This window comes from Dipteris shenzhenensis, chromosome 25 (assembly GCF_047967505.1).
Source record: "Dipteris shenzhenensis isolate YYH24624 ecotype China chromosome 25, Dip_SZ_1.0, whole genome shotgun sequence".
Lineage (NCBI taxonomy): Eukaryota > Viridiplantae > Streptophyta > Polypodiopsida > Gleicheniales > Dipteridaceae > Dipteris > Dipteris shenzhenensis.
Window position 1 is genome coordinate 38,926,237 of NC_141620.1, and position 25,550 is coordinate 38,951,786.

Sequence of the window (25,550 nt, forward strand, 5' to 3'; positions counted from 1 at the left end):
AGATATTAGAGATCTTTTTCTTGCTATTGGATATTTGTTTGAAGAAGAAACTACATAAATTGGTTGATAAATATTATATATCTTTTCCACACTACGACACTAATATCACATTTACCAAGGTTGAGGGCTTTCTTTCATACACGCCCATCCACCTATTGAGAGCTAGCTACTTTATATGTTCTCTCTTCTATCACATATTCTTCTTGACAACCTCTCATAGGCTAGCTCTCTCTAGAGTCACCCTTGAAGTCATTGTATGCCATGTGGATAGGAACTTAGTCACTAACCCTTGCTAAGGCTTGAAGTCATTGTACACCATGTGGACAGGACCTTAGACCCTATTGAGAGCTAACTACTTTATATGTTCTCCATTCCATCACATATTCTTCTTGACAACCTCTCATAGGCTAGCTCTCTCTAGAATCACCCTTGAAGCTATTGTATGCCATGTGGATAGGACCTTAGTCACTAACCCTTCTAGGCATCCCTCTCTAGTGCTAGGCCTAGTCATCCCCTCATCATCTCTATGCACTAACCCTTTTAATTACTAATGATTAGTCACCTTCACATGCTCCTATCACCTTTACATCCACCGCTTGTATACACTATCAATCCCTCTTAGTTGCCCACTATTCTAGAAGTAAGCCATAGGATACCATGATTTTGGCTTATGAAAAATTATGCCTACCATTGATACTACCTTTTCCCTCTTAAGGGCAAGGTAGAAGAAGATGTTGGGATCGTCAATGACTTGGGCTCCTTTCGTTTTTTAAATGTGCTTCCTAAGCTATTTGTGTGTCTTTTGCTACCCTTCTTTAAAAAGGACATTGACTACTCTTGCTAAAGGGGATGAAGTATGCCCTGAACTTCTTTTTGAGCTCCCATATAGTTTTATTTACAGGTGTATTGAGTTTAGATCACACTTGATCTTTTGTTTTTTGGTCTATTGCCATATAGAGCAATTTATTTAGCATTACTCCATTATCAAGTCCCAAGGAGGACTCTTCATCTAGTTTGATCTTTTGTTTGTTGGTCTATTGCTACATAGAGCAATTAAGTGAGAACTAGTCCATTGTCAATCCAATCCCATAAACTTTACAAGTTCATCATGGATGATTATGGCCTAATCTGTTGAAATATCGAGCTCCAGTCACGATATGCTAGGGTGACCGTTGTGCATTTATGTCACCGACTTGTTAGCTACAGATGTGGTTGGTACACCCCACGAATAATAGCTGGATGATAGCTATCCTTATCTACTCTAGTTCGTGGCTCAGTTAGTATGCCACCTTAGTTAGTTGAGTTTGGTTTGAGACCCACATATAGGGTTCTTCTATTTCTTTGTACTAGAGTTCTTTTTGGCTTTCACAACTAAGAAGAGGAAAAACTGTTTTCAGCCTCCACCTTTGTGTGTATTCCCCCATTGTGTATATGAGAAAGCCGTAAGTGAGACTCCTTCCCTCTCTCCCACTATCTTCACATGGTATCAGAGCCTTGTTCGTGGTAAGGAGCTCAAGAAAGCAAACCAAGTTCGCGGTGTCCCGGTAAGAGAGCCATTGTTGCTTTCCTTTTTCGAGTTTGGGAGCAAATCTCTGCAGGTAGCACAGCCAGAAGTGCAAGAGTGCACTGTCTCAGATTGAGACGCCCTTCGTGGTATGGCGAGAGGGTAGTATATGCTGCGGGTGAGGGTGAACATTCGGTGACTTTATTTTTTTGATTCGAGGCCATTTCGGGGCTTGTTTTGAAGGCAGAAGTTCTTCGTAGGCACTCTAAAAAAGGCCCTGTTTTTGCTGTGCGACCACTGCTCTGCGGTCGGTGAAAAGTTGCCGTAGAAATTGCATCGTATGCTTGTGTGCAGAGATATTGGGAGTTGCAGAATCATGCTTGTTGCCTGTTGATGCAAAATCATCAGTAGGAAGTGACTGTGTGGTCAAATACCACTTTCGTTAGTTTTGCAGATCTGCCTGTGTGAGGCAAAAGCTGTGTTTCTTGCAGTGACAGAATATTTTGCAGTGTTCTGTAATGGCGTCTGATTCTCTTTCACAGATTGTCACTGAAAAGCTTGATAAGAACAACTTCCAGGCATGGAAGTTTAGAATGACGAATTTCCTTATGGGAAAAGGCTATTGGGAGTTCATTACAGGAAATGAAGAAGAACCAATTCTTCCTAATGTTCCCAATCAACAAGAAATGCAGGCATTTAAAGGATGGCATGAGAGAGCCAGAAAAGTTGTGTACTAGCTATCAGTATTTCGGATTCTATGATTGTGCATATTCAGGATGCAAGTATGCCAAAGGAGGCATGGGATACTTTGGCAAAAATGTACAGCACAAATACGCAAGCCAGGAAAATGCAGCTCAAACAGGAGTTGCACAATGTGCAGAGACAAAATATGAGCATCAATGACTACCACATGAAGGTGAAGAAAATTGCAGATGCACTTGCTTCGATTAGGTCGATAGTGGAAGATGATGATCTAGTTTCTGTGACCTTGAATGGTCTAGGAAAGGATTATGCACAGTTCCGGACATCCATTGCCGTCCGTGAAAAATTTCCTGATTTTGAAGAGCTGTTTGGTCTTCTAATTTTTGAAGAGCAGAGAAATGGGGGTGCATCTTCTTCAGGAGGAACTTCAAAAGAAACTATCTTCTACTCAAATGCTGGAAGAGGTAGAGGCAGAGGTAGAGGAGGCCAATCTACAGGCCATGGTAGAAATCAGAATATGCAACAAACTCAAGAAAACCAATCCTATGGAGGAGGACGTGGTAACTCTAGAGGCAGGGGGAGCCAAAGAGGCCATGGTGGATGGTAGAGAGGCCAAAATGCAAACAACAATGTTGAATGCTACTACTGTGGTAAAATGGGTCATATGGCTAAGGACTGCTACAAAAAGCAGAATGACATTATGAATGAAAAATTGCAGCAAGGCAATTATGCATCTTCTAGTAGACAGGGTGATGATAGAAATGAGCATCTATTTATGGTGCAGCACATGACCAATTCTGTGACAAGTGCAGAAGAACGAAATGATGTGTGGTATGTTGATGCAGGTGTGTCAAACCACATGACAGGTCATGCAGAATGGATGCAGGATGCAAGGAAAATGGAAAAACTAAGATTTGTGGAGACTGGTGATGATACTGCACATCCTATTGTGCAGATTGGTAAAATTCCTTTGTCTATGTAGGATGGGAAAAAGAAATACCTGTCTGATGTATTTCATGTCCGTTGAGGATATGAAAAATAACGGTCGCTTGATAGCAAAAGGAAAGAAGAAGGGCAGGATGTTTACATTGGATGCAGACATGCCTGAATTGAGTGCAGCAATGTTTGCACATGGGACCGGTGTAGTTGCAGATATAGGTATATGGCATAAACGCATTGATCATGTTAATATACAACGACTTAAATCAATGCAAGCCCAAAATATTGTTGCAGGATTGCCTAAATTCAAGGTTGCAGAAATGCATGAGGTTTGTGAAGCCTGTCAATTTGGAAAACAGGCAAGGAAACCATTTCCTAGGCATGTTCAAGAGAGTAAAAAGCCATTGGAATTAATCCACTCTGATGTGTGGACTACTAAAGCTGCATCTATTGGAGGCTGTCACTATTTTGTCACTTTTATTGATGACTTCAGCAGAAAAGTTTGGGTGTATTTTATGAAGAAGAAAAGTGAAGTGTTTGGGCACTTCAAAGCTTTTAAAGCTATGGTTGAAAAAGAAACAGGTCTGCAAATAAAATGCCTAAGGTCAAATGGAGGGGGAGAGTACCTCTCAAATGAGTTTGCAAGGTTCCTGTAGGAGCATGGCATAAAGCAGCAATATTCATGCAGTCATACCCCACAGCAAAATGGACTTGCAGAAAGGAAAAACAGGCATATTGGAGAGGTATCTCGGGCCATGCTAAATGAAAAAGATCTACCAGATTATTATTGGGCTGAAGCAGTTGCTACAGCAGTTTACATAATGAACAGGACTCCCACTGCAGCAATACATGGCATGACGCCAGAGGAGATGTATACTGGTAGGAAACCAGACATTTCTCATTTGAAAATTTTTGGTTGCATTGCCTATGTTCATGTGCCAGATGAGTTGAGGTCCAAGTTGGATCCAAAAGCTAAGAAGTGCGTCTTTATTGGTTATTCTCTACAGCAGAAAGGGTATAGATGCTATAACCCTTCTGCTCGTAAGTTTACAGTGAGCAGAGATGTTGTTTTTGATGAGATGAGCAGTTGGTATAAACCAGCAAATGTGATGATTGATGTAGATGCACAAAATGGTAATGCTGCATAGAATTCATAGCAGCAATCACAAAATATCAGTGGACCTGCAGTGTCCTCTAGCAGTGGTTCACATACTTCGCCATGGATAGGCAGATTGAGATCAGGGGAATCTCCTCAAAGCAATGCAGATAGTGGTACGCAGGTATCACGAAAAGGAAAAGAGAAGGTAGATCAGCCCATGTTTGATGTGAATGCAGGTCACTCTTATGTGGATGGTGAATCCAGTGCCTCAGAACAGAGCATTGATGATGAGTTGGGTATTTTTTCTATTGTTACACGTGGAGTAAGGAAGACCAGGGATGTTTTGAGAGCACCTAGAAGTGGTCCTATTTTGCGAAGGTCTACCAGAGCTAGGTATCCTGTGGATAGGTTGAAATATGATGGATTTACAGCCATTCACTATGCCTATATGGTCAAAGTGATACAGGAACCAGAACCCACTTCTTTTGAGCAAGCCATGGGAAATGAAAAATGGGAGAAAGCCATGGATGAAGAAATGGATGCCTTGGAAGCAAATGCTACATGGGAATTGGTGCCTTTGCTTAAAGACAAGAATGCAATTGGCTGTAAGTGGGTTTATAAGATCAAGCACAATGCAGATGGTTCTGTGAACAGATACAAGGCAAGATTAGTTGTCAAGGGGTATGCACAGACATATGGCATTGATTATGAAGAAACATTCAGTCCGGTTGCAAGGATGGCAACTGTAAGAGTAGTCATTGCTATGGCTGCATCAAAGGGATGGTCTTTACATCAGAGATGGATGTAAAGAATGCCTTCTTGCATGGTGATTTGCAAGAAGAGGTCTTTATGGAGCAGCCACCAGGTTATGTTCATGCTATTCATCTTGAGTTTGTTTGCAGGTTAAAGAAAGCCTTATATGGCTTGAAGCAAGCACCTAGAGCATGGTCTGACAAGATAGGGCAGTATCTTGTCACTATTGGATTTCAGATTTCCAAGGTAGATTTCTCACTCTATGTGAGAAAAGCAGAGAAAGGTATTATGCTGCTTGTCATTTATGTTGATGATTTGATCATCACAGGTGATAGTGATGAAGATATCCTTCATGTGAAAATGCTATTGAAGCAAAAGTTTGAGATGAAGGATTTGGGAGAGCTACGTTATTTCTTGGGCATTGAGGTGATTAGATCACCAAGTGGGATCTAGCTCTTGCAGAGGCAGTATGGATTGGACATGCTGTCCAAATATGGGATGACAGGCTGTAAGCCTATTTCAGTTCCTTTGGAGCAGAATGTGAAGCTGAGCATAGATGCAGGTGAGCTTCTAGAAGACCCTACTATGTACAGACGCATAGTAGGAAGTTTGATTTATATGACTATTACTAGGCTAGATTTAAGCTATACTGTTGGATTGGTAAGTCAGTTTATGCAGGCTCCAAGGAAACCGCATTTGGATGCGGCTAGATGCATACTCAGGTATGTGAAGTCTACATTGCAGTATGGACTATTTTATGAGGCTAGGGTTCAGATACAGTTGCATGGATACACTGATGCTGATTGGGCTGGTAGTACTTCTGATAGACGATCTACCAGTGGATATGTGTTCTCTTTTGGGAGTGCTACAGCCACTTGGAGCAGCAAGAAATAGCCTACAGTTGCCTTGTCGAGCACAGAGGCTGAGTACAGGGGTGCAGCAATGGCTGCATGTGAGGTAGCTTGGTTGCATAAGCTACTCTATTATATGCATCAGTCTACAGATGGGCCAGTTGTCATTTATTGTGACAACATGAGCAGCATACACTTGGCAAATAACCCAGTCTATCATGCTAGAACAAAGCACATTGAGGTGCATTATCACTATGTGCGGGAGAAGGTTTTACTAGGTCTTATTGATCTATTTTATGTCAGCACAGAGGATCAGGTAGCTGACATATTCACGAAGGCATTGGGCACAGAGAAGCTGCGCAAGTTCAGAGACCTGCTTGATGTGCAAGAATTGGGATTGAGCTCGAGAGGGAGTGTTGAGATATCAAGCTCCACTCGTGATATGCTAGGGTGACCGTTGTGCATTTATGTCACCGACTTGTTAGCTGCAGATGCGGTTGGTACACTGCCCACGAATAATAGCTGGATGACAGCTATCCTTATCTACTCTAGTTCGTGGCTCAGTTAGTATGCCACCTTAGTTAGTTGAGTTTGGTTTGAGACCCACATATAGGGTTCTTCTATTTCTTTGTACTAGAGTTCTTTTTGGCTTTCACAACTAAGAAGAGGAAAAACTGTTTTCAATCTCCACCTTTGTGTGTATTCCCCCATTGTGTATGTGAGAAAGCCGCAAGTGAGACTGCTTCCCTCTCTCCCACTACCTTCACATAATCTACCCTGAGTCTTGTTTGCCATTGGAATTTGGGCAAGATTTGTTTGATTGATGCACTCATTATAACCTCTATGTTGGAACTTGTCATGAGCTAGACATTTTGTGTCTCTATGATTTCTTCTAGTTTAGCAATTAGAGATGCTCCTAGTGGGGTCTCCTTTGCAAATTTAATGACTCAAGTTTTCTTCCCCAGTACCGACCTCATGTTGATACCTATCAGTTATGGTCTCTTTTGTGTCCTTGCGGATTACCATATATCTTGATTTTACAATGGTAGGGGGTCTCTATTGTAAAATTTCAAAGATGACAAAAGATTTTAGGGACTCACAAAAACTTACACATGTATTGACATGGGAACCTTGAAAAAATTCTATGAACCTCATGAGGAAGTTCGAACAAGTTTTGTGTTAAGTGGGGTGGATTATAGAAGTATGGAGGTAGCTAGTTGATAAAGAAGGAAATTGAGAGGGAGAGGGGAAAAAGGAGCAAATGCTTATGGGTTAGAGGGAAGCTAATACTTCACTAAAAAGTACGATCTGGTGGTCCAAATGGTTGTGTCTTGCCCAAAGCAATATAAGTTTCTACTGTTGTAAAAATTTAGGGTAGCCACAACATAAGTTGACCATTGTGATTTTAGAATATCTAATTTGTCCAACATGCATAGTTTATTTCTACAAATTGACAAATCAAGGTCAATAATAGTGGTCATCTTTTAAGAGCTATTACAGTACTGTACTACTAGTAAAATAAGTGGTCCACCTTGACGTGCACCCACCCTACCATGAAATGCTAAGGCGTACCTATGAAAACTGAGGGAAGGAATGAGAGGTAATTATCACACAGGGGAAGGTCTAAAATGACAATGAGCAACGGAATAGCAAGTGCGCTATAGTTTTGGGAATGGGTAAAGAACATGGATAAGACATGCTTGCAGAGATTAACAAACTAAAACATATTATATTTCTGCTACACACTCCTTTATTAGAAAATTGTAAAGCTAGACTAGGAGTGATGCATCAATACAGGCCCCCTGCCCACCTTGAGAGGGGGGGAGGAATAGTTGGGCCATATGGACACAACTCTACAACAACACGACAACTGGACCTTGGAGGCTTGCCTTGATGATGGGATATAGTAGTGCTCGAATAGCTGAAAGACTCACAGTAGCAAAAAAGCAAAATCCATAGTAGAAACCTCGTGCAACAAAAGAGAACAATGAATAGCAACATCGATCATCATGGCACTCCATAGGCACACACCTTCATGAGCATCTCAAGCTGTATTGATGCCAAACACAAAAACAAAAGCATGGTGCTGTAGCTAGCTTAGCAAGGGCACAAGCATGGCACAAGGAAACCTGAGAAGGCATGGGCAAGATTGGAATGGTGCCATGCAAGCGCTTGTTGGAGGGAGTGTTCTCCATGTCAATCCACTCGGAGGAGCTACTTTTTCAACGCCCCGGTCAACTCCTAAGGCTGACCAGGATTGCCCTTCGGCGTGTTGAAGTGTCATCATTTTAGTGATGTTTAAGTCGTACAGCAGTTGACGTTGTAACATAGATCAAACATCCTCTCTCAGAGCCGAGCATGGGTATGGAGATCCCTTCCCCCTCTGCCCCTCCAGAGGAGCAAGACACCATCCCCCTACAACAATTGCCCAGTATCTTCCTTGTGGGTCCTCCTAGCGTCGGCAAACGGTCGATCCTTCAGAGTATGTGGCACATGCTGCTTTTGCTAATCATAACAGTTTGCGGGGCCGTTAGATTGATTTTCCGTGTGAGTCCGAAAATTCGGAACTGCTGCCTTGGAGCTGATCAAAGAGCTTTGCTGGCGATAAAGAATATGTATCGGCAATTGGGTCCTTTTGAAAATTTTTAATGACGAAGCGCTTGATCGAGAGATTACAGTCTAAGTCTAAAGACTTAATGCTTCATCCAGGGTCGTAAGTAGCTATTGCTTGTACTCATACATTATAGTTGCGCTATTGATGTTGTCTCTTGACCCATAGGTCGCAAGTGAGAGGGATATCTTACCACCAGTAAGATGTTCTGGAACGATTAACATAAGGATCAGCAGGAGGGGCGAGAGGCCACATGCAGCTTGCAAGTTGGAAATCAAGGCTGTATATTTGCATGTATATCACCATGCACTTAAGAAGGCGACTTGGTGGACCAAATCTGCCTGATTGGGATGTGTCTCTTTACATCGTTTGCCGTTGAATCAGATCAAAGCTCTATGTAAGACGAATCGTGAATGATCGTATGCTGTGGCAAATTTTCAATGCGTTTATTGCAAAATTGGGCCGTCGAAATTGAAACTTAAGAGGTTGGGGAGTTGGCATGAATGTTTATTCAAATTACAAACTTAGATAGGGTTTCCTCAATCATGACAACTTTAATGTAAGGAAAGGGCGTTACATAGCATTCCCCTCTCCCCATTGCATAGTCTAGTGCCAACGAGGCATTTAGCACCGCGTCTTTGATGTTTCCAGCTACAAACCCATACTGATATGGGTGAATTAGTCTGCTCAGAAGGTGCTTAATATGGATTTGGAGAAAGCATATGACAGAATTAGCAGGGATTTTATCCTCCGCACGATGCACTCACTCAGTTTTGGGAGAAGATTTTGCAGACTGACTAAAATGCTCCTGACAAATGCATGGGCAACGATCTCGGTTAATGGCTATCAATACCAGAAATTCGAGCTCCAAAGGTCAGTACGGCAAGGCTGCCCCTTAGCCCCTCTGTTATTCGCAGTAACCACTGAACCCCTGCTATGTCAGCTGGACTACCAGTTGAGCAGAGGTCTGATTAAGGGTCTGAGGATGCCGGATAATTCCAACTTCTGTACCCAGTTCTTCGCGGATGATAATACAAGCTTCTTAGAAGCGTCTGAGTCAAACGTAAGCAGATTTTTGGAGACCTTCAATGAATTTGTGGTCCTATCAGACTCCAGAATCAATAATAGCAAAACCGGGAGTGATGGCTAGCTTGGGGGCCAAAGCTGGATTGGACTAACAGTCTGGTCCCATCTGGTCAGATTATCAGATATTTGGGATGCCTGTTAGGTGTAGGAGTCACATTAAGGAGCAAGTTTGACTGGGCCTTTCAAAAGATAAGGGCTAAATTCGATTAATGGCAAGGGAAGCCGCTGTCCTTTACAGGCAAACTAAGAGTGACAAAGCATATCCTTGAGTCACTACTGGTTTATGTGCTGTCGATCCTTCCCTTCTCAAATAACTGTTTAAAGAAAGTGGACAGATGCATGCTAAAGTTGGTTTGGGAAGGGAGATGGCATGCATTCGGGGCGGAGTTACTCTTTTCTTCCAAAGAGGATGGGGGTATTGGCCTGACGAACATGAAGACAAAAAATGAGGCGCTATGTGTGAAAAGTCTACTTCAGTTAGGCAGCGACCAGCTTTGGGCGAGGATAGCACGCGCCTTGATTAGCCTCAATGCACCTAAGGGGGTGAGAGCACCCTGGCAAGATACTGTCGTGGTGGACCTAAAGGTTAAGATACCTCAGTCTGAATTCTTAACCAAGTTATTGCAGCTATGGAAGACAAAGGTGAGAGGAACCACATGGACCGAATTGCGCAATCTCTATGGAGATGCGTTTCTAGGCAGGCCACTATGGCTAGCAGAATGGGCGTTCATGGATGGCCCAGCAGTAAGACTCGCTGTGTGAATCTCCGAAAAGGGCTTTGCAACTTGCAGGCAAATCTGGGACCCTGGCGGTGCAAATTGGAAGCAGCCTGACCAGATTGCAAGAGAGTTCGATCTCAACAACAATGAGAGGCAGCTGGTTAGCAGCATAATCTAGAGATTAAGAGCAATTGGCCGACCAGCCACCTTTATAGGGAGGCTCAGGATTTTAGGGGGTTCAATAGCCTGACGGGTCAGCCCTTCAATAGACTGAGTAGTCATGACTTTAGAGAGTCTAAGACAGCGACAGGTGTGTTGGAGTGGTCACCTCCCCATCTGTAAGCCACATATGAGGAGAGCATGGGGGAGGGAGACCTAGGCCAGAGAAAGTAAGGGAGGGGGCTTGGGCAGCACCTCACAGGGAAAGGACAGCCATAAGGGGCTGCCACATGGGCAGCACATGAGCTGTCATGTGGGCAGCACAGTAGCCTGGCAGAGGCGCTTCAAGGACTGTCTGTACGGGCTGGAACAGGCCCGCACAGGTGGCGCCGACATCAGCAGTATACGGAGCAGGGTACAAGGCTGTGCAGACCTGGGACAGGTGGCGCTGACATCAGTGAGTGTACGGGGCTGGATCAGGCCTGATGGAGCAGCGAAGGAGCCTTTATATAGGGCTGGGCCCTTGCCTTGATTGGAGGGCCAAGGGCCTAGAAGAGTGGGCCAAAAGGCCCCAGTTTGTGAGCCCCAATAGGGCTGGACCAGCCACAGACTGGTCGGCCAGAATGGGGCAGGCTGGTCGGTTTTTGCCAGGCCCCTTGGGGGCCTATAAAAGGAGAGGCATCAGGCCTCATTTCACATCCAGCCAAGCAGGGAGGAGCGGAAAGGATTAGCATATCCACCATCCTTGGGCCTCTACACAGGAAGTAAAGGAGAGAGGTGTTGCTGCAGACTTAGCTCCAGGGAGAGGCTGAACCTAGACTGTCTTCTAGGGCAGAAGGTTGCTGAGATCACATCATTTGGAGCAGCTTTTGAGGAGCAGAAAGGAGCAGCACCAGCAGCAACAGTTGGGCCTCATCTTGGAGGTGAACTTGGCTGAAGACCTACAGACTTAGCTCACTCAGAGGGCTGCCCACCTAGGCTGGTTTCCAGACAGCAAGGTGGAGAGGATCACTCTAGACAGAAAGTCTACATTTGCTCGAGGTGGAGCACGCGGGCTCAGAGATCTAGAAGTGCTTGACATCTAGCAGGAGAACCTTTTGGTATTGTATCCTATCCTACTTTGTGGATGGACGGAAATACAAAGTGTTGCTTCTATATTTGTCTCTGAGCATTGTCTATTTACTGGCTTGCACATCTATGCAAATTAAGTTAAGAAGTCTGTGATTCCACACCCCACATCACACTGTGTGAACTCTTGGGCAATACTATCAGTCTTCCGCTGTGCGTATGCTTTGTTGAGTCATTTCTAACAAGGTGCAGCAGTAGCGCTCAAGCAATGGAAATTCCATGCTCCGCGAGATAGAATCGACCAGTCGGCAACCAAATTGAGGAGAGTGGTCTGCTACACCTTCATTCAGACTCAATGTACTACTTTGGCGGGTTGCTATTGGCAAACTGCTGTTCAGTTCTTGGCTATCAAAATGGAACGCCCGCATCCCTCCAGAATGTCCACTTTGCTGCAGTTTCAAAAAACCCATATGCATTTGCTATGGGAGTGCCCTATCTCTAGGGAACTTTGGAGGGCTGTAGAAAGAAAATTGGGCAGCATGCAGTTAGATGCTATGTTTAAGTGGAGGATGGCTCTTCTCGGGGATAAAGATAAGCAAAATGATCTCATGTATCAAATGATGCAACCTCTGAGAGCTGCTGTGCTGTCACTTATTTGGAAGTATAGAAATGGAAGAGCTTTACAACGGCTGCCGCCTGGAAGAATCCCGATTTCAAGCTATTTGGAAGAAATTCAGAGGATTATGGGAACTTTTGGTCATAGGAACGACGCCTGTAAAGCCTTAGCCAAACTCTGGTCCTAAGGCGTTAGAAATTTTGTACTTAGACAGCATGACATATCTATACACTATGCATATTTTCTAAAATAAATAAATAAAGGTTGTTATTCCGCAAAAAATATAAAAATAGTAAGGAAAGGGCAAAGGTTACATGTAGCGGATGGGGAGTGAAAGGGAAGGAAACACTGAGAGGGGAAGCGAGAAAGGGAGTGAGCAACAGGACGGAGTTGTGTAGATCAGGGAGTGAGATGTCAAATCAAAGGGGAGGTACAAATAAATGAAAGGTGGACTTATATAGACCCCTCCTTTCCATGTCTCTAGCACCCAAATTTGTCCTAACCTTCACTAACTTGGCTTAATATTATCAACTGTCGTTGCCCAAAATGGCTCTATCCTCACAATTGTAGAAGTTGATGGTTGGACATCCGGTCCTTGACATTGTCCATACCAATGATGGGGTTATGAGGCACTGCGCAGTCCCACCCACCATGCCTCGGGGATTACTGTGACGATCTTCGCCATCCGAGTGCGTGATGAGAGAATGCGTGCCTCCCTCGGATGAGAGAGTGCATACCCTCCAGACTTTGCTAGATCGGCTGGTTTGAATGAGTCCTCCAGGCAAACACTGCCTCTGAAAAAATCCACTTGTGGGACTACTGTCATTGATCTCTTGTACGTGGACTGTTGTCGAGAAGCCCTCGTTGAAGCAAGAGCTTCCAGAGCTCGGGGTTTGGGGTGAGTCTGTGTACTTTTGGCAACCACCCTTGGTGCCATCTAGCAAGATATTATCTACACCTTGCATGCCATATGGGAGTGCGAGACGTCAGGATCTCGTATGTCCGCTGAGAGGTGGGGAAGCCTTGGCTTACATGTGCCTTCTATGTAGTCACTGAGCAAGGCTTCTGCCCGTAGTTAACACAACCCTAGACTAAGTGCAATTAAAGACTAGATAGCACAGAGAGATAGATAGAGATAAGCGAATGTAAATCTAACACAAGACACATAAGTTGGTATGCAATGCAATGTGCAATTACTAACATGAATGCTGCAAATGTCTGAATACAAAAATGAGCCCTTTAGATGCTGGGGTATGACTGACTTCTGCTGCGAGGCTACTGAGGACTATAGGGATGGCTGATGTAACCTATGCTGGTGCAAATCCGAACCGTGGAAGGCCCTCTGCAGCTGCACTTGCGCCTTCCAAGAACTGCTCCGAATTGAGGCGAGACTGCAACTATATGCTCAACCGATGCTGACCTTTGTATTTTGGACTGCTGCATAATGCTGAGGCGAAATATTGGTACTTTCCTCTGGAATGGAGGGCTTGACTGCTTGGAATGGCTTTTAGCGTTTTACAAGTTTTCAGGGTTTGTTTGCAATCCAAGTATCCCTTTTCTTTGTGCTGCTTGGAAGTTCTCTAAACTCCAGATTTATTGCAGCTGCTTGTGATACCACTTTGACAGATGTCTCTAAATGGCTAAGCTACTGTTTCAAAGCCATGTTGCCCGGTGTCCAAGGGACTAATTAAAGGAGGCAGATGTCTCCTCGCATTCAAGCAAGATTTTAAATGACTCTATAGGAGTGATTCTTATTCTAAAATTTTTTAAATCCTCTCAAAGCATTCAAGAAAAAGAGTCTCCTATTCTCCTTCAAACCTATGATTTTACTACACTTTATACAAAGATCAAGTTGGAAGATTTGAAGTTTAGAATAAAAAAGCTAATGGCTGAAGTTTTTAAGCTAAGATTTGACGAAGATAGATGCAAAGTGCTAAAGGTTGAGAAAACAGCTTTATGTTTTGACTTTTTGTGGCTAAATAATAAAGATCATGACATTGATTCTAAAAAGAAAAGACACACAACGGTTGTAAGTGTTGAAGATGTTTGCTTTCGGATAGATTTCCTTTTAGATAATATTAACATCACAATAGGTGATTCGTTGTTTCAACAAATTATAGGAATCCCTATGGACACTAATTGTGCTGTCTTTTTAGCAAACTTTTATCTTTTCACTTATGAATTTGAGTTTATGCAACGTCCTATTTCTTTCAATACCTGCCCTATCATTTTAAATAAGCTTAGCCAAGTTAAGCGTTTTATAGATGATTTATTTGTACAAGATGTTCCCGACTTCCAAGACTTTATGTACAAAGATCATAGTTAGGGGAAACGAAAACGGGGAAACGGGGAACGGAAACGGATTCGGGATTTCTGGGAGGGCTGAAACGGGGAAACGCCACGTCAGCAAGGGAGGGCAGTAGATGATGATGGAGGGCTGAAGCAGGCTGCAGGAGAGAAAGGAGAGGAAAGGAGTGAATGGGGCTGAAGGAGGGCTGGAAAACCTTGAGGATGGAGAGAGTATGAGGCTGAAGGAGTGGAAGGAGCCTGGAGACCAAAATCAAAAGCAAAAAGACAAAAATGTGATTTTGGAGACCTAGCAGCCTGTGTTGTCTGAAACGGCACGTTTCAGGGCTCTGAAACGCGTTTCAGAGTGGCTGAAACGTTTCAGCCAGCCGTTTCAGGGTCCTGAAACGTTTCAGACCCTGAAACGCGTTTCAGGAAACGGCGCTTCTCTGAAACGGCGTTTCAGGCCTGGCTAGGCTCTGAAACGCGTTTCAGCGTAACTGTGACAAAGATACCAGGATTCTTGTGTTTTCTTAGATCTTAAACTTTCTCAATCTACAATAGGATTAGAGGTTGATACATATGATAAACGTGAACAACTTGAATATAGTGGTTTACACATTATAAAATTACCTCACAATGACTCAAGCATTTCTGATTTGGCAAAATATGGGGCCTACATATTCGGTTGAGAGCATGATCGGAGTGAAGCAGGGATGCTCCGTTCCACCGACTCTATTTGTGTGCTATATTGGCGAGATCACATTCTTCATTGACCGTCTAGGAGGTGAGGACTGGTCCCTCATATCATCTTTAGCAGAGGGACTGCAGAGGCACTTGGAGGCCCTAGAGGTGTTTGGCGCAGAGAGAGACTTGACAATGAACATTGGGAAGACCAAGGTTATGATCCTCAACACCTCATGCGCAGTACTCCACCGGCATGCTTCACGTATCGAGGTGAGCGAGTGGAGATAGTGCAGTCTTATGCATACTTGGGGGCAATCCTCACAGGGCCAATTTTCACAATGATCCATGCAGCTAGGGCACGACTCACACTAGAGGACAAGGAGCTTTGGCCCGACTAGAGAGGCAATGCTTTCAGACGAACTTTCGGGATCCACTAATGAAGGGCTGGCTTTTTGACACCCTAGTGAGGCTCACTGCCATGTATGCAACATCTTTTTGGGGAGTGATATCTCGGCGAGCGACGGATTAGAGGAGATTTGAGCGGCTTCAGGTGATTATGGGATCTATGATGATACGGAGTAAACTCTCAGTCCCCCATTAGATAGTATAGGTAGAGTTCGCCATGACATCACTCCAGATTGATGCCACCTTTCAGACAGTGACATTCCTCCACAAAGTTTGAGTCCTACTCCACTGGAGACTGTTGAGACTAGCACTAGAGTCATCCGGGCAGTTAGCAGAGAGCGGGGTCAACGCAGCATGGTATGCATGTGTATCCACATGGTTTCCCAGTCAGGGTATTCGGATGGAGTACCTTGCCCCCTTTCCATACAGCATGGATGCTAACCGTATCATACGGTTAGATCTTCTCCAACTCCATACGTCTCGGACTTGGGTAGGGGGTCGGGAGTTTCCCACCAAGATCAAGTTCTATCACGACCACTTCTTGAGAGTTTAGGAGGATGGACTCATTATCATACCCCAATACCTAGAGGATAGAGGAGTCTCACATGCATTGAGGATAGCCATTGGACAGATGTAGGTCTCGTTCCATCAACTAAGGATTGAGTCAGGGAGAGCTGTAGGTGCGTCTAGAGAGCAAGGGATTTGTAAGTTATGCACCGTGGGGGAGGTTGAGATAGAAAAACACTTCTTGTGTGCCTGCCTAGCCTACTATGAGGTCAGGGGACGATACCATTACCTCTTTTAGGAGGGGCACGGATTTGGTCCACTCTCATGCATAGTGCCCAGAAACGCCGTTTCTGGGCACCCAAAACAGTTTGCCGTTTTCAAAACCAGAAACGGCGTTTCGGACATGCCTTTTTTTTTTTTCCGTAGTGCCTCTAGAGCCTAGCCAGGGAAACGTATATATAGAGCAGCAATATAAGAGCTTGTAGACACCAATGCTCAGCTATAGAAGCAAAAGTACCAGCACACACACACCACAGCCTCAATCATCGGGCAAGAATCCCACTGGCGGGTAGGGCAGTTTTTGCTCTCACTCTCCAAGCCTCTCCTCTTGCTCTCCTCTCATCCTACAACCCCCCTCTCAGCCCGCTGCCTCTCACGGGGACGTGAAGTTATGAACCGTGACTAATTTTGGCTTAGGGGACTAGCCCAGGGGAAGTGACACTTCCCAAAAGTCCCTAGGTGTGCACACTAGGCCTACATGCTAGGGCCAAGGCAAGCTTTTGAGGGGTCTAAAGGTTAGGCCCAACAGAAACCAATGTTCCATTGGTTAGAAGGGTTGGGATTTAAGTGTGAGGGGAAAACCAATGTTCCATTGGTTTTGTGGGGTTAGAGAATTAATGAGGGGGGCAGCCCCTCATGCACACCTACCCTCTTCCTCTCCTTCCAAGGCAAAAAGGTATGGGAATTTTGACGTGGGTGGCTTCTCTCTCATTTTCACGCATCTCGAGGTCCTCTATCCTTATCTTTCCCTCTAAGGTTCGTTTCCCTAGGCTTCCATACGGCTGTACGGAAGTTCTAATCACTGCTGTACGGACATTTCTTGTTGCTGTATGGAGGATTCAATGCAGGTTGTACGACTGCTTTTATGTTGCACGAATCCCGAGGCCATAATTGCATGTTGTACAGAGCACTTGCTACTGTTGTACAACATTTGGCTATCTGTACGGACGGATTTCCAGATTGTACGGTCTGTTGTACGGTTGATCGTACAATTCCTTGCACACTTCCCAAGGCAGGTTGCTTTTCTTCTCCTGCCTGTGATCCTCCTGCTCTTTTTCTCTCTCTGATTCCAGCCCGTTATCTCTCTTCCTTCCCCTCTCCAAGCTGCCATTTCCTCCAGCTAGCCTCCACACTGGATCTATTGCCCGTGGAGGTGTTTTGGACTGGATTGGAGTTCCTTGGAGCTGATCTGGAGCTGGATTGAAGTTGTTTGAAGCTGGTTTGAGTTCTCTTGTCACTATCCCTTTCACGTTGATTGCATTTGTGGATTTTGGAAGCTTGTTATTGCTCTATTTGTTGTTGGAAGCCCCTCTTGGCCATCCAGGTAGTGATTGGCCACCCAATCACAGAGGGTGTAACCAGATTGGGTTGAAAGGGGCAGTGTCTGAATTTTCTTCTTGTATTGTGGTCACTTGTTCAGTCTGAGATCTGTGTTGAAGCTTGGTCACCTTGAGAGGCTGGTTAGTGGGTTGTGGGATTGCCAGTCCTAGTTGAGCAAGTTCGATGCTTTGTGGAATGCTTGGACACCTTTACTGTGGTCATGGACAATGGTGAATGCCTTAGCCTTGCCTTGGCACTTGGGTACTAGTGTGTGCACTAGGATGGAATGCAGGTTGTAGCCAAAGTTTGGCTTCTTGGCACTTGGGTACTAGTGTGTGTACTAGGATGGAATGCAGGTTGTAGCCAAAGTTTGGCTTGGAAAGTGGAAATTGCCCGTGGGGCAGAGCACAAGGGTGAGTCCTTGTTGTATGTACCAATTTCATTCCTAAAGAAATAAATAAATACCGGAAGGGGCGCCAAGTGTTTGGGGCCAGTGTGGTGTCTTGTACTTGGTTTCATTGAGCAGGGGCACTAGCCTCCATCCAGTTATTTCTCAAATTGTTTTCTAGGTGGTAATATTTAAAGTTAAGTGGTTGGAACTGATGCAACGTGGCTGTGAGTAATGAATATGCAATGCAAGTTATGGTCTACTGCCCTTTAGGAAATTGAAGGCTAGTTACACTTGCTCTCCTCTCCAGCATCTCCTCCTTGCTCTCCTCATCCCCCTTGCCCTCTCCTCTCCTCCTTGCTCTCCTCTCCAACCTCTCCTTCTTGCTCTCCTGTCCTCCTTGCCCTCTTCTCCTTGCTCTCCTCAGTGCTTGCCCTCTCCTCTTCTCCTTGTTGTCCTCTTAGGCCTTGTTGTATGACATATGTATTAATTATATATATATATATATATATATAAATAATATTTTATTAACTTTAAAAACTGAAACTCCATTTCCACCATTTCTTCTGGTGACCGTAACTCCGAAACACCGTTTCCCGCCCGTTTCCGTTTCCACGTTTCCGAAACTTGTGGAAACTATGCTCTCATGGTTGATCCACTTCCATGACCAGGTCTGTGTTGGGCTCTATCCGGTTGAGATGCAACGGCATAGAGAGCCACTATTGTGATAGATCAAACAATGACATGTCACGGACTTCTATGCATTTGAGTCAGCTCCAAGACATAGTGAGTGAAGGAGGAGGAGCTAGTTGACATGAGGGCATTATGGATCAGTGGGAAGAGTGGGTGAGACGCTGCTGAGCCAGAGACATAGAGACCACACATGACACAGAGAGTGATTAGAGCATGTATGATCGAGGTGCAATCTATCTCAGCTCTCCTCATAGGAGACCGCCAGAGACGAGGTGTCACTCTTGACATAGCCCATTGAATGCAGGGGTTGAGGAGACCACATCCTCTGCCACAGCGAGAGACAGCTCAGCGACGCAGATCTGTGACATCTTTGCAGTCCACTGGAGAGCCACCACGGTGCCGGGGTTTGGATTTTGAGTTTCAGTTTTCAGTTTTGGGTTTTGAGTTTGAGCTCTTGAGCTCTCGAGCTTAGCATAGCAGTGCGCTTTTTGCTTGAGCCCACAGAGGCTGTATGAGTTTCTTCTCTTGATGTACTTTGTCCCATAGGCCCATGAGGCCTTCCGAGGACGTTAATCTCTCTCTCTCTCTCTCTCTCTTCCTCTGCTTATCTTTTTCCATCTCTCCTTTCTGCCTCCCTATTCTCAACGTCTGAAATCTTTGATAGTCATTCAATTTTGTTTTTGATCTAGTCGATCATCCGATTAAATTGTTGGAATACAGTAGCTTTTGCAAAAGAAATACATGTGTGTGTGTATATATTTTTCACCCAAAAAAAATTGTGTGTAGATATACATATGCATAGACATCTGTGTGTGTGTGTACATACATACATACATACATATGCGTGCGTGCATGTGTGCGTGACCAAAAAAAAAAAGAAGTGTGTGTGTGTGTGTGTATTATATGCTCGCGCACGCGGGCGCGCACACACACACACATTTGTAAGACTTGAATATATCCAATCGTACAAATTCAGATTTTTGTTGTTCTAAAGTCCAATATTTTACATGTGCATAAATAGAAGATTGCAAGAGATTTTGGACCATTTGCTCAGTGTTGCAAATATGCTTATGTGAAATTTGATAGATGACATAAAGCCTAATTTGATGTACTAATAATTTGCAGGATTACTTGCAATGGGAAAAGTGAAAGGGTCGCCGGTATCAACTTCTGGACTGACCTGTCAAGGGTATTCAACTTATCTCTAATCAGTTCTACTATTGTTTGGTCTGAATCATGTAGGATTAATCACTCATAATAACCTAATATATTTGCAAAATAAGAGCGAGAATAGAATGAAGCACCCATGCTTAAGCTCTTATATGAACCTAAGATATTTGTATTAAGGCCTCAAAGGATCTACATGATCTCTGTGATCAAAATAAAAGTATGTCTTATCCAAGCAATGTAACTAAATGCATGATGACATATTTTGTGAAGTAGATCATTGCCTCAAGAGTATGGGCACTACAATTGTTGCCTATCACAAAGTGTGATCGTTTATGAAATTCATGAAGTATTGAGTCCCTGCCATGGATTTGCTCTTGGTAGGTAGGTATACAGAGATCAGAATGCACTAATTGTAAAGGAGCCAAGAGTGTTAAAACGTTGCCCAGAAATCACACAGTGCTAACTCAAATCTCACTTCTTTTTCTTACTGTGTAATATAGATAAATGCAGACAGTTAATGAACCATGCACATGAGAGTAGAAACATATGTATTGCTCCAAAGATGGACAAAACCTTGTACAAAGGTGCGATACCACCCAGATGTGGATCGTTGGCAGCACAAAACTCTTTTCCTACCTCCTCCTGGCATCTTCAAAACACTGTCAGCCTGCGTTCTCTCCAAGAGCTTAAGTGGGCTGGCTGTGGTGATATCTTTCTGAGCACTCCCTGCTGCTACTCTTCCTGATGAAGACGGTTGACTGCTCCTTCATGCTATTGATTCCTGGACCTCTCTGCTGCTGGAACTGCAGCACACACCTGAGGCACCAATGATGCTGAATCTGTATGCAGCTGGTACTGAGGCAACTCCCTGCTGCTCTGCAAGGCAGCCCATTGTGAGGCTTTATAAATGAGTGGAAGAGCCCAAGGCTGGGTTCTCTTTATATTGGGGCTGGAGGCCCCCTGAAGATCTGCAGACTGGCTGACCAATATTGCAGACTGGCCTGACCTAATAGGCTCCATCTACCTACCGACAACGACCTGACATATGGGAGGCCAACAGGTCTGCTGCGTGTCTTGTTCTGACCTGTAGTGCCCTTGCAGGGCCTTCTCTGCATAATGCTGCCTTATGTTGCTGCCAATGTCTGCAGGTGCTGCTCCTTCTGTCTCTGATCTGCTACAGACCTGCGTTGCTGCTGCTGCTGCCCTGCTCCAGTCCTTTCACTGGTCCCTGCAGCAGCCTTCTTTGTGCTGCCACTGCTGCCAGCACACTAGTGGCAGCCCTGCTACCCCTGTCAGATCTGCCCTGTGGCAGCATCCCTTGCTGCTTACACGGGATCCCATAAGATGCTGCTGGTACCTATATCCTCATTTGGGGGCTCACAGGTGAGGAGGTGACCATAATAATTCCCACAAAAGGTACTGATTCAGGGCTTTGAGCAGCTTGCAAAAAGCTTAGGGCACTTTCTGTTAGAAAAGACCCAACAGAGGGTACACGCAGCGGAAATAATGCCCAGGAGCTCACACAGTGTGCGGTGTGGGTGTGGAATCACAAACTTCTTTACTTATGTGCATTCAATAGGTGTGCAGACTCATCAATAGACAATGAACCAAACTAGATAGAGAAACCACCAAATAATATATTTCCGTCCACAACTATGGACACAATACAAGAGAGACAGAGCCAGAGTCCCACCAATGGTGTGGTCCTCTGATCTTACCACAAAGTCCTTCTCCTATCTGCTGGCTATCTCTAGACTAGAGTCCGCGTGCTCCACCTCGAGCGTAAGTAGACTTTCCGTCCAGAATGATCCTCTCCACCTTGCTGTCTGGAAACCAGTCTAGGTGGGCAGCTTCCTGGCTAAGTCTGCAGCCCTGCTAGCACCTCTCTATCCTCCTGAATATAGGTCCAGAGGGTGGCTACCTGCTGCTCCTTTCTGCTCTGGATCTGCTGCTGCAAGTGATAATGAAATGAGGCTCAATGGCCTCTTTATATAGGCCCCTGGGCCTGCACCAAAAAACCGACCAGTCTGTACAAAAAACCGACCAGACTGCTTGGAAAAAACCGCCCTTAAAGGGCTCACAAGTCAGGCCTTTTATGGCCCAAACTTCCAGGGCTTTTGGCCCTCCATTCAAGGCAAATATGCAGCCTATAAAAGGCCTGCCACCTGCCCACTGACAGTCACATTCCTTGCTGCAGATCTGAGCCTGCACTCCCTGCCATGTCTGCGCCTCTGCAAACAGTGCGCCTCCATGTCCTAGATCCTTCGCAATCTGTCCCAGACTGTCTTGCTTCTGCTCCGGGCTTGTTCCAGCTCTAAGGCTCCTGCCTGAGCTCCGTATGCCAGCCGTACAGCAGGCATCTATATTCTGCCATCCTTCCGTACTTTCCTGGCCCTCTGTCCTGCCCTTAACAGTTCTAGATGTGCTGCCCTCATGCCAGCCATGATGCTGTCTATGTGGCAGCCCCTTTCTCTCTTTTCCTGTTGGGTACTGCCCTAGGTCTCCCTCCCCCATGCTCTCCTCATATGGGGGCTTACAGATGGGGAGGTGACCTTTCCAACACCCCCTCTCACCGACACATCTCAGCCCAATGCCAACACGTCGATGAAGATGCTCCAGTAACTCCCTGGTCGTAGTCCTCTGGAACCTTTTGGTGTCGAAATCTTTTCCTGGCTTTTCATCCAGTGGCTCTTGCTCCACCAGGTCCGGTTCCGCTTCCGCACACCATCCTGGTACACAGGTCCATCTCTGGTAGCACCTCCTGGTACCACCTCCTTCAGTCGCATTCACGCCTCTGAACTTGAGCAACCCAGCCGTCACGATCTTCCAGTCGTCCCCCTCATAATGAGTGAACAACCTGGAGTCTTCCAGGCACCATGCTCTGAGGGTCTGTTTCAACCCGTCCTTCCTTTGGCAAGGTCTGCAACCAATGAATATTTCCAGATAACCTGGACCATGAACTCTCGCTGAGTTCTCAAGCAGGTACTCTTTTGGCTTCAGTACTCTTTGTCCACCACCTTCTAGCAATCTGCGTCCGAGATTTGAAGAAGCACCAATACTTCCCCTTCTGCCTTCGAAGAAGGCCAATTCCTTCCAATCTCTTATCACCTGAGACAAATGAAGAGCAGAATCTCTCCACAGCATGCTATAAAGACTCAAATGCAGAATATCAAATACATACCAGACTGTTGTACTGCCTGAATGTTCGCTCTGAAAGCAAACCCTGTACCTCAATGAGGCACCTGCCAAGATCTTGTGTAATCCTGTACTGTCCCCTTTTGAAGTCCAGCATTCATTTGACCATGAGACCCTAGGGCTTTCCATGGAATCCACCCTCGTGTCAGTGTCAACAGCTACACACCTAGAAGGTACCAAGCACTCCATACTGTCCTTCACCTTCACAAAGGCATCTGACTCCTCGTCGACCCAACTCTCTATGTCAGACATCCTTACTGTGATTTCCGGATCAACATACCTGACCTCGGTAACACTCGGTGATGTCACCAGGAACAACTCTTCGATTACCACATTAGCTTTGGCCTTTCCCTCTGAATCTGGGTCAGACTCCTGTTTGTTTTTCAGATCCGCCTTTTTCTTTCTGCAGTCCTTTGCAAAATGTCCGGGCGTATCACAATAGAAACACTTCTTCTTGTGCTTCCTCTTCGAAGTCCCCTCGTCATCAGAGTCATCCTTATTGGACTTGCCACTGTTAGGCTTGCCCTTTCCCTTACCTGCGGAATCCTTCACCAGCATCGCCTTGTCATCTTTGTCCTCATTGTAGAGCTTCTCCCGTTCTTCCTCCTGTAGCAGTAATGGACACAACTCCTCAAATGTCAGAGGGGGTACCATATCAAGATTGTAGAGTTGATGCTGAAGAAGCACGATCCGGGAGGTATTATCTGTCTCGTACAGATCCTTCAGGGTGGCCCACGCCTCTACTGACGTCTCGGCCAGCTGGATATGCGGAAGAACAGAGTCCGCCGTAGTCCCTATGATTATTGCCAGGGCATGGGCATCTCTTTCTTCCCAAGCTTCAAGCTCCTCTCTGTCTACTGCCATGAGTACCTTCCCTTTACTGTCCACCATGTCTGCCGGCTTCGACTCCTCTCCCGTGGTCAGCTTCCACAACTTCCGAGCCACTAAATGACTCCGGATCTTCACTTTCCAGATCGGGTAATTAGTCCCGTCCAGGTTCCTAGACTCTCCAAAGTTAGGGATAGTGAAAGAGAGAAAACTGGAGGAGGAGGAAGGAATAGCAGGGGCTGAACAGGCTGTCGACATCTTTGCTGTATATACCACTCAGCAAAGTCAACCAAACTCAAATGCAGTAAACCAGAACTCTGAACGCACCTGACTGAACCTGAGTCACCCTCCTTCTCGCAAGGGCACAATCCTCCAGTCGTGGAAGTCGATTCCCTAGAGCTTCTGAATCAGGGTCGTCCTTTAGCAAGGTCCCTGCCTTCAGGCTCCCACACCTGTGAGCCTCCTACTTGGGCTCTGATACCATGTTAGAAAAGACCCAACAGAGGGTACACGCAGCGGAAATAATGCCCAGGAGCTCACACAGTGTGCGGTGTGGGTGTGGAATCACAAACTTCTTTACTTATGTGCATTCAATAGGTGTGCAGACTCATCAATAGACAATGAACCAAACTAGATAGAGAAATCACCAAATAATATATTTCCGTCCACAACTATGGACACAATACAAGAGAGACAGATCCAGAGTCCCACCAATGGTGTGGTCCTCTGATCTTACCACAAAGTCCTTCTCCTATCTGCTGGCTATCTCTAGACTAGAGTCCGCGTGCTCCACCTCGAGCGTAAGTAGACTTTCCGTCCAGAATGATCCTCTCCACCTTGCTGTCTGGAAACCAGTCTAGGTGGGCAGCTTCCTGGCTAAGTCTGCAGCCCTGCTAGCACCTCTCTATCCTCCTGAATGTAGGTCCAGAGGGTGGCTACCTGCTGCTCCTTTCTGCTCTGGATCTGCTGCTGCAAGTGATAATGAAATGAGGCTCAATGGCCTCTTTATATAGGCCCCTGGGCCTGCACCAAAAAACCGACCAGTCTGTACAAAAAACCGACCAGACTGCTTGGAAAAAACCGCCCTTAAAGGGCTCACAAGTCAGGCCTTTTATGGCCCAAACTTCCAGGGCTTTTGGCCCTCCATTCAAGGCAAATATGCAGCCTATAAAAGGCCTGCCACCTGCCCACTGACAGTCACATTCCTTGCTGCAGATCTGAGCCTGCACTCCCTGCCATGTCTGCACCTCTGCAAACAGTGCGCCTCCATGTCCTAGATCCTTCGCAATCTGTCCCAGACTGTCTTGCTTCTGCTCCGGGCTTGTTCCAGCTCTAAGGCTCCTGCCTGAGCTCCGTATGCCAGCCGTACAGCAGGCATCTGTATTCTGCCATCCTTCCGTACTTTCCTGGCCCTCTGTCCTGCCCTTAACAGTTCTAGATGTGCTGCCCTCATGCCAGCCATGATGCTGTCTATGTGGCAGCCCCTTTCTCTCTTTTCCTGTTGGGTACTGCCCTAGGTCTCCCTCCCCCATGCTCTCCTCATATGGGGGCTTACAGATGGGGAGGTGACCTTTCCAACACTTTCAAAGTGAGGAGGATTCACATTCGATGGAATCCTTTTGATTACCATCCACAATCTGTTGTACCCCATGTGTTACATCATGTATTTTCTCCTTTTGGGCTTA

The 25,550-nt window shown here is 45.5% G+C and overlaps 1 protein-coding gene across 1 annotated transcript in view; it reads left to right on the forward strand.

Annotated features, from left to right (window-relative positions):
- Window positions 1–8,053: 8,053 nt before the first annotated feature.
- The window catches only part of LOC147885866 (GTP binding protein), a 33,274-nt gene continuing 15,777 nt past the window's right edge, over window positions 8,054–25,550 (forward strand). Inside the window, exons 1-2 of the mRNA XM_087396935.1 lie at window positions 8,054–8,330; window positions 19,798–19,861. Coding sequence (XP_087253061.1) covers window positions 8,207–8,330; window positions 19,798–19,861 — 188 coding nt within the window. The 5' untranslated portion in view covers window positions 8,054–8,206. The remainder of the gene's footprint in view (window positions 8,331–19,797; window positions 19,862–25,550) is intronic.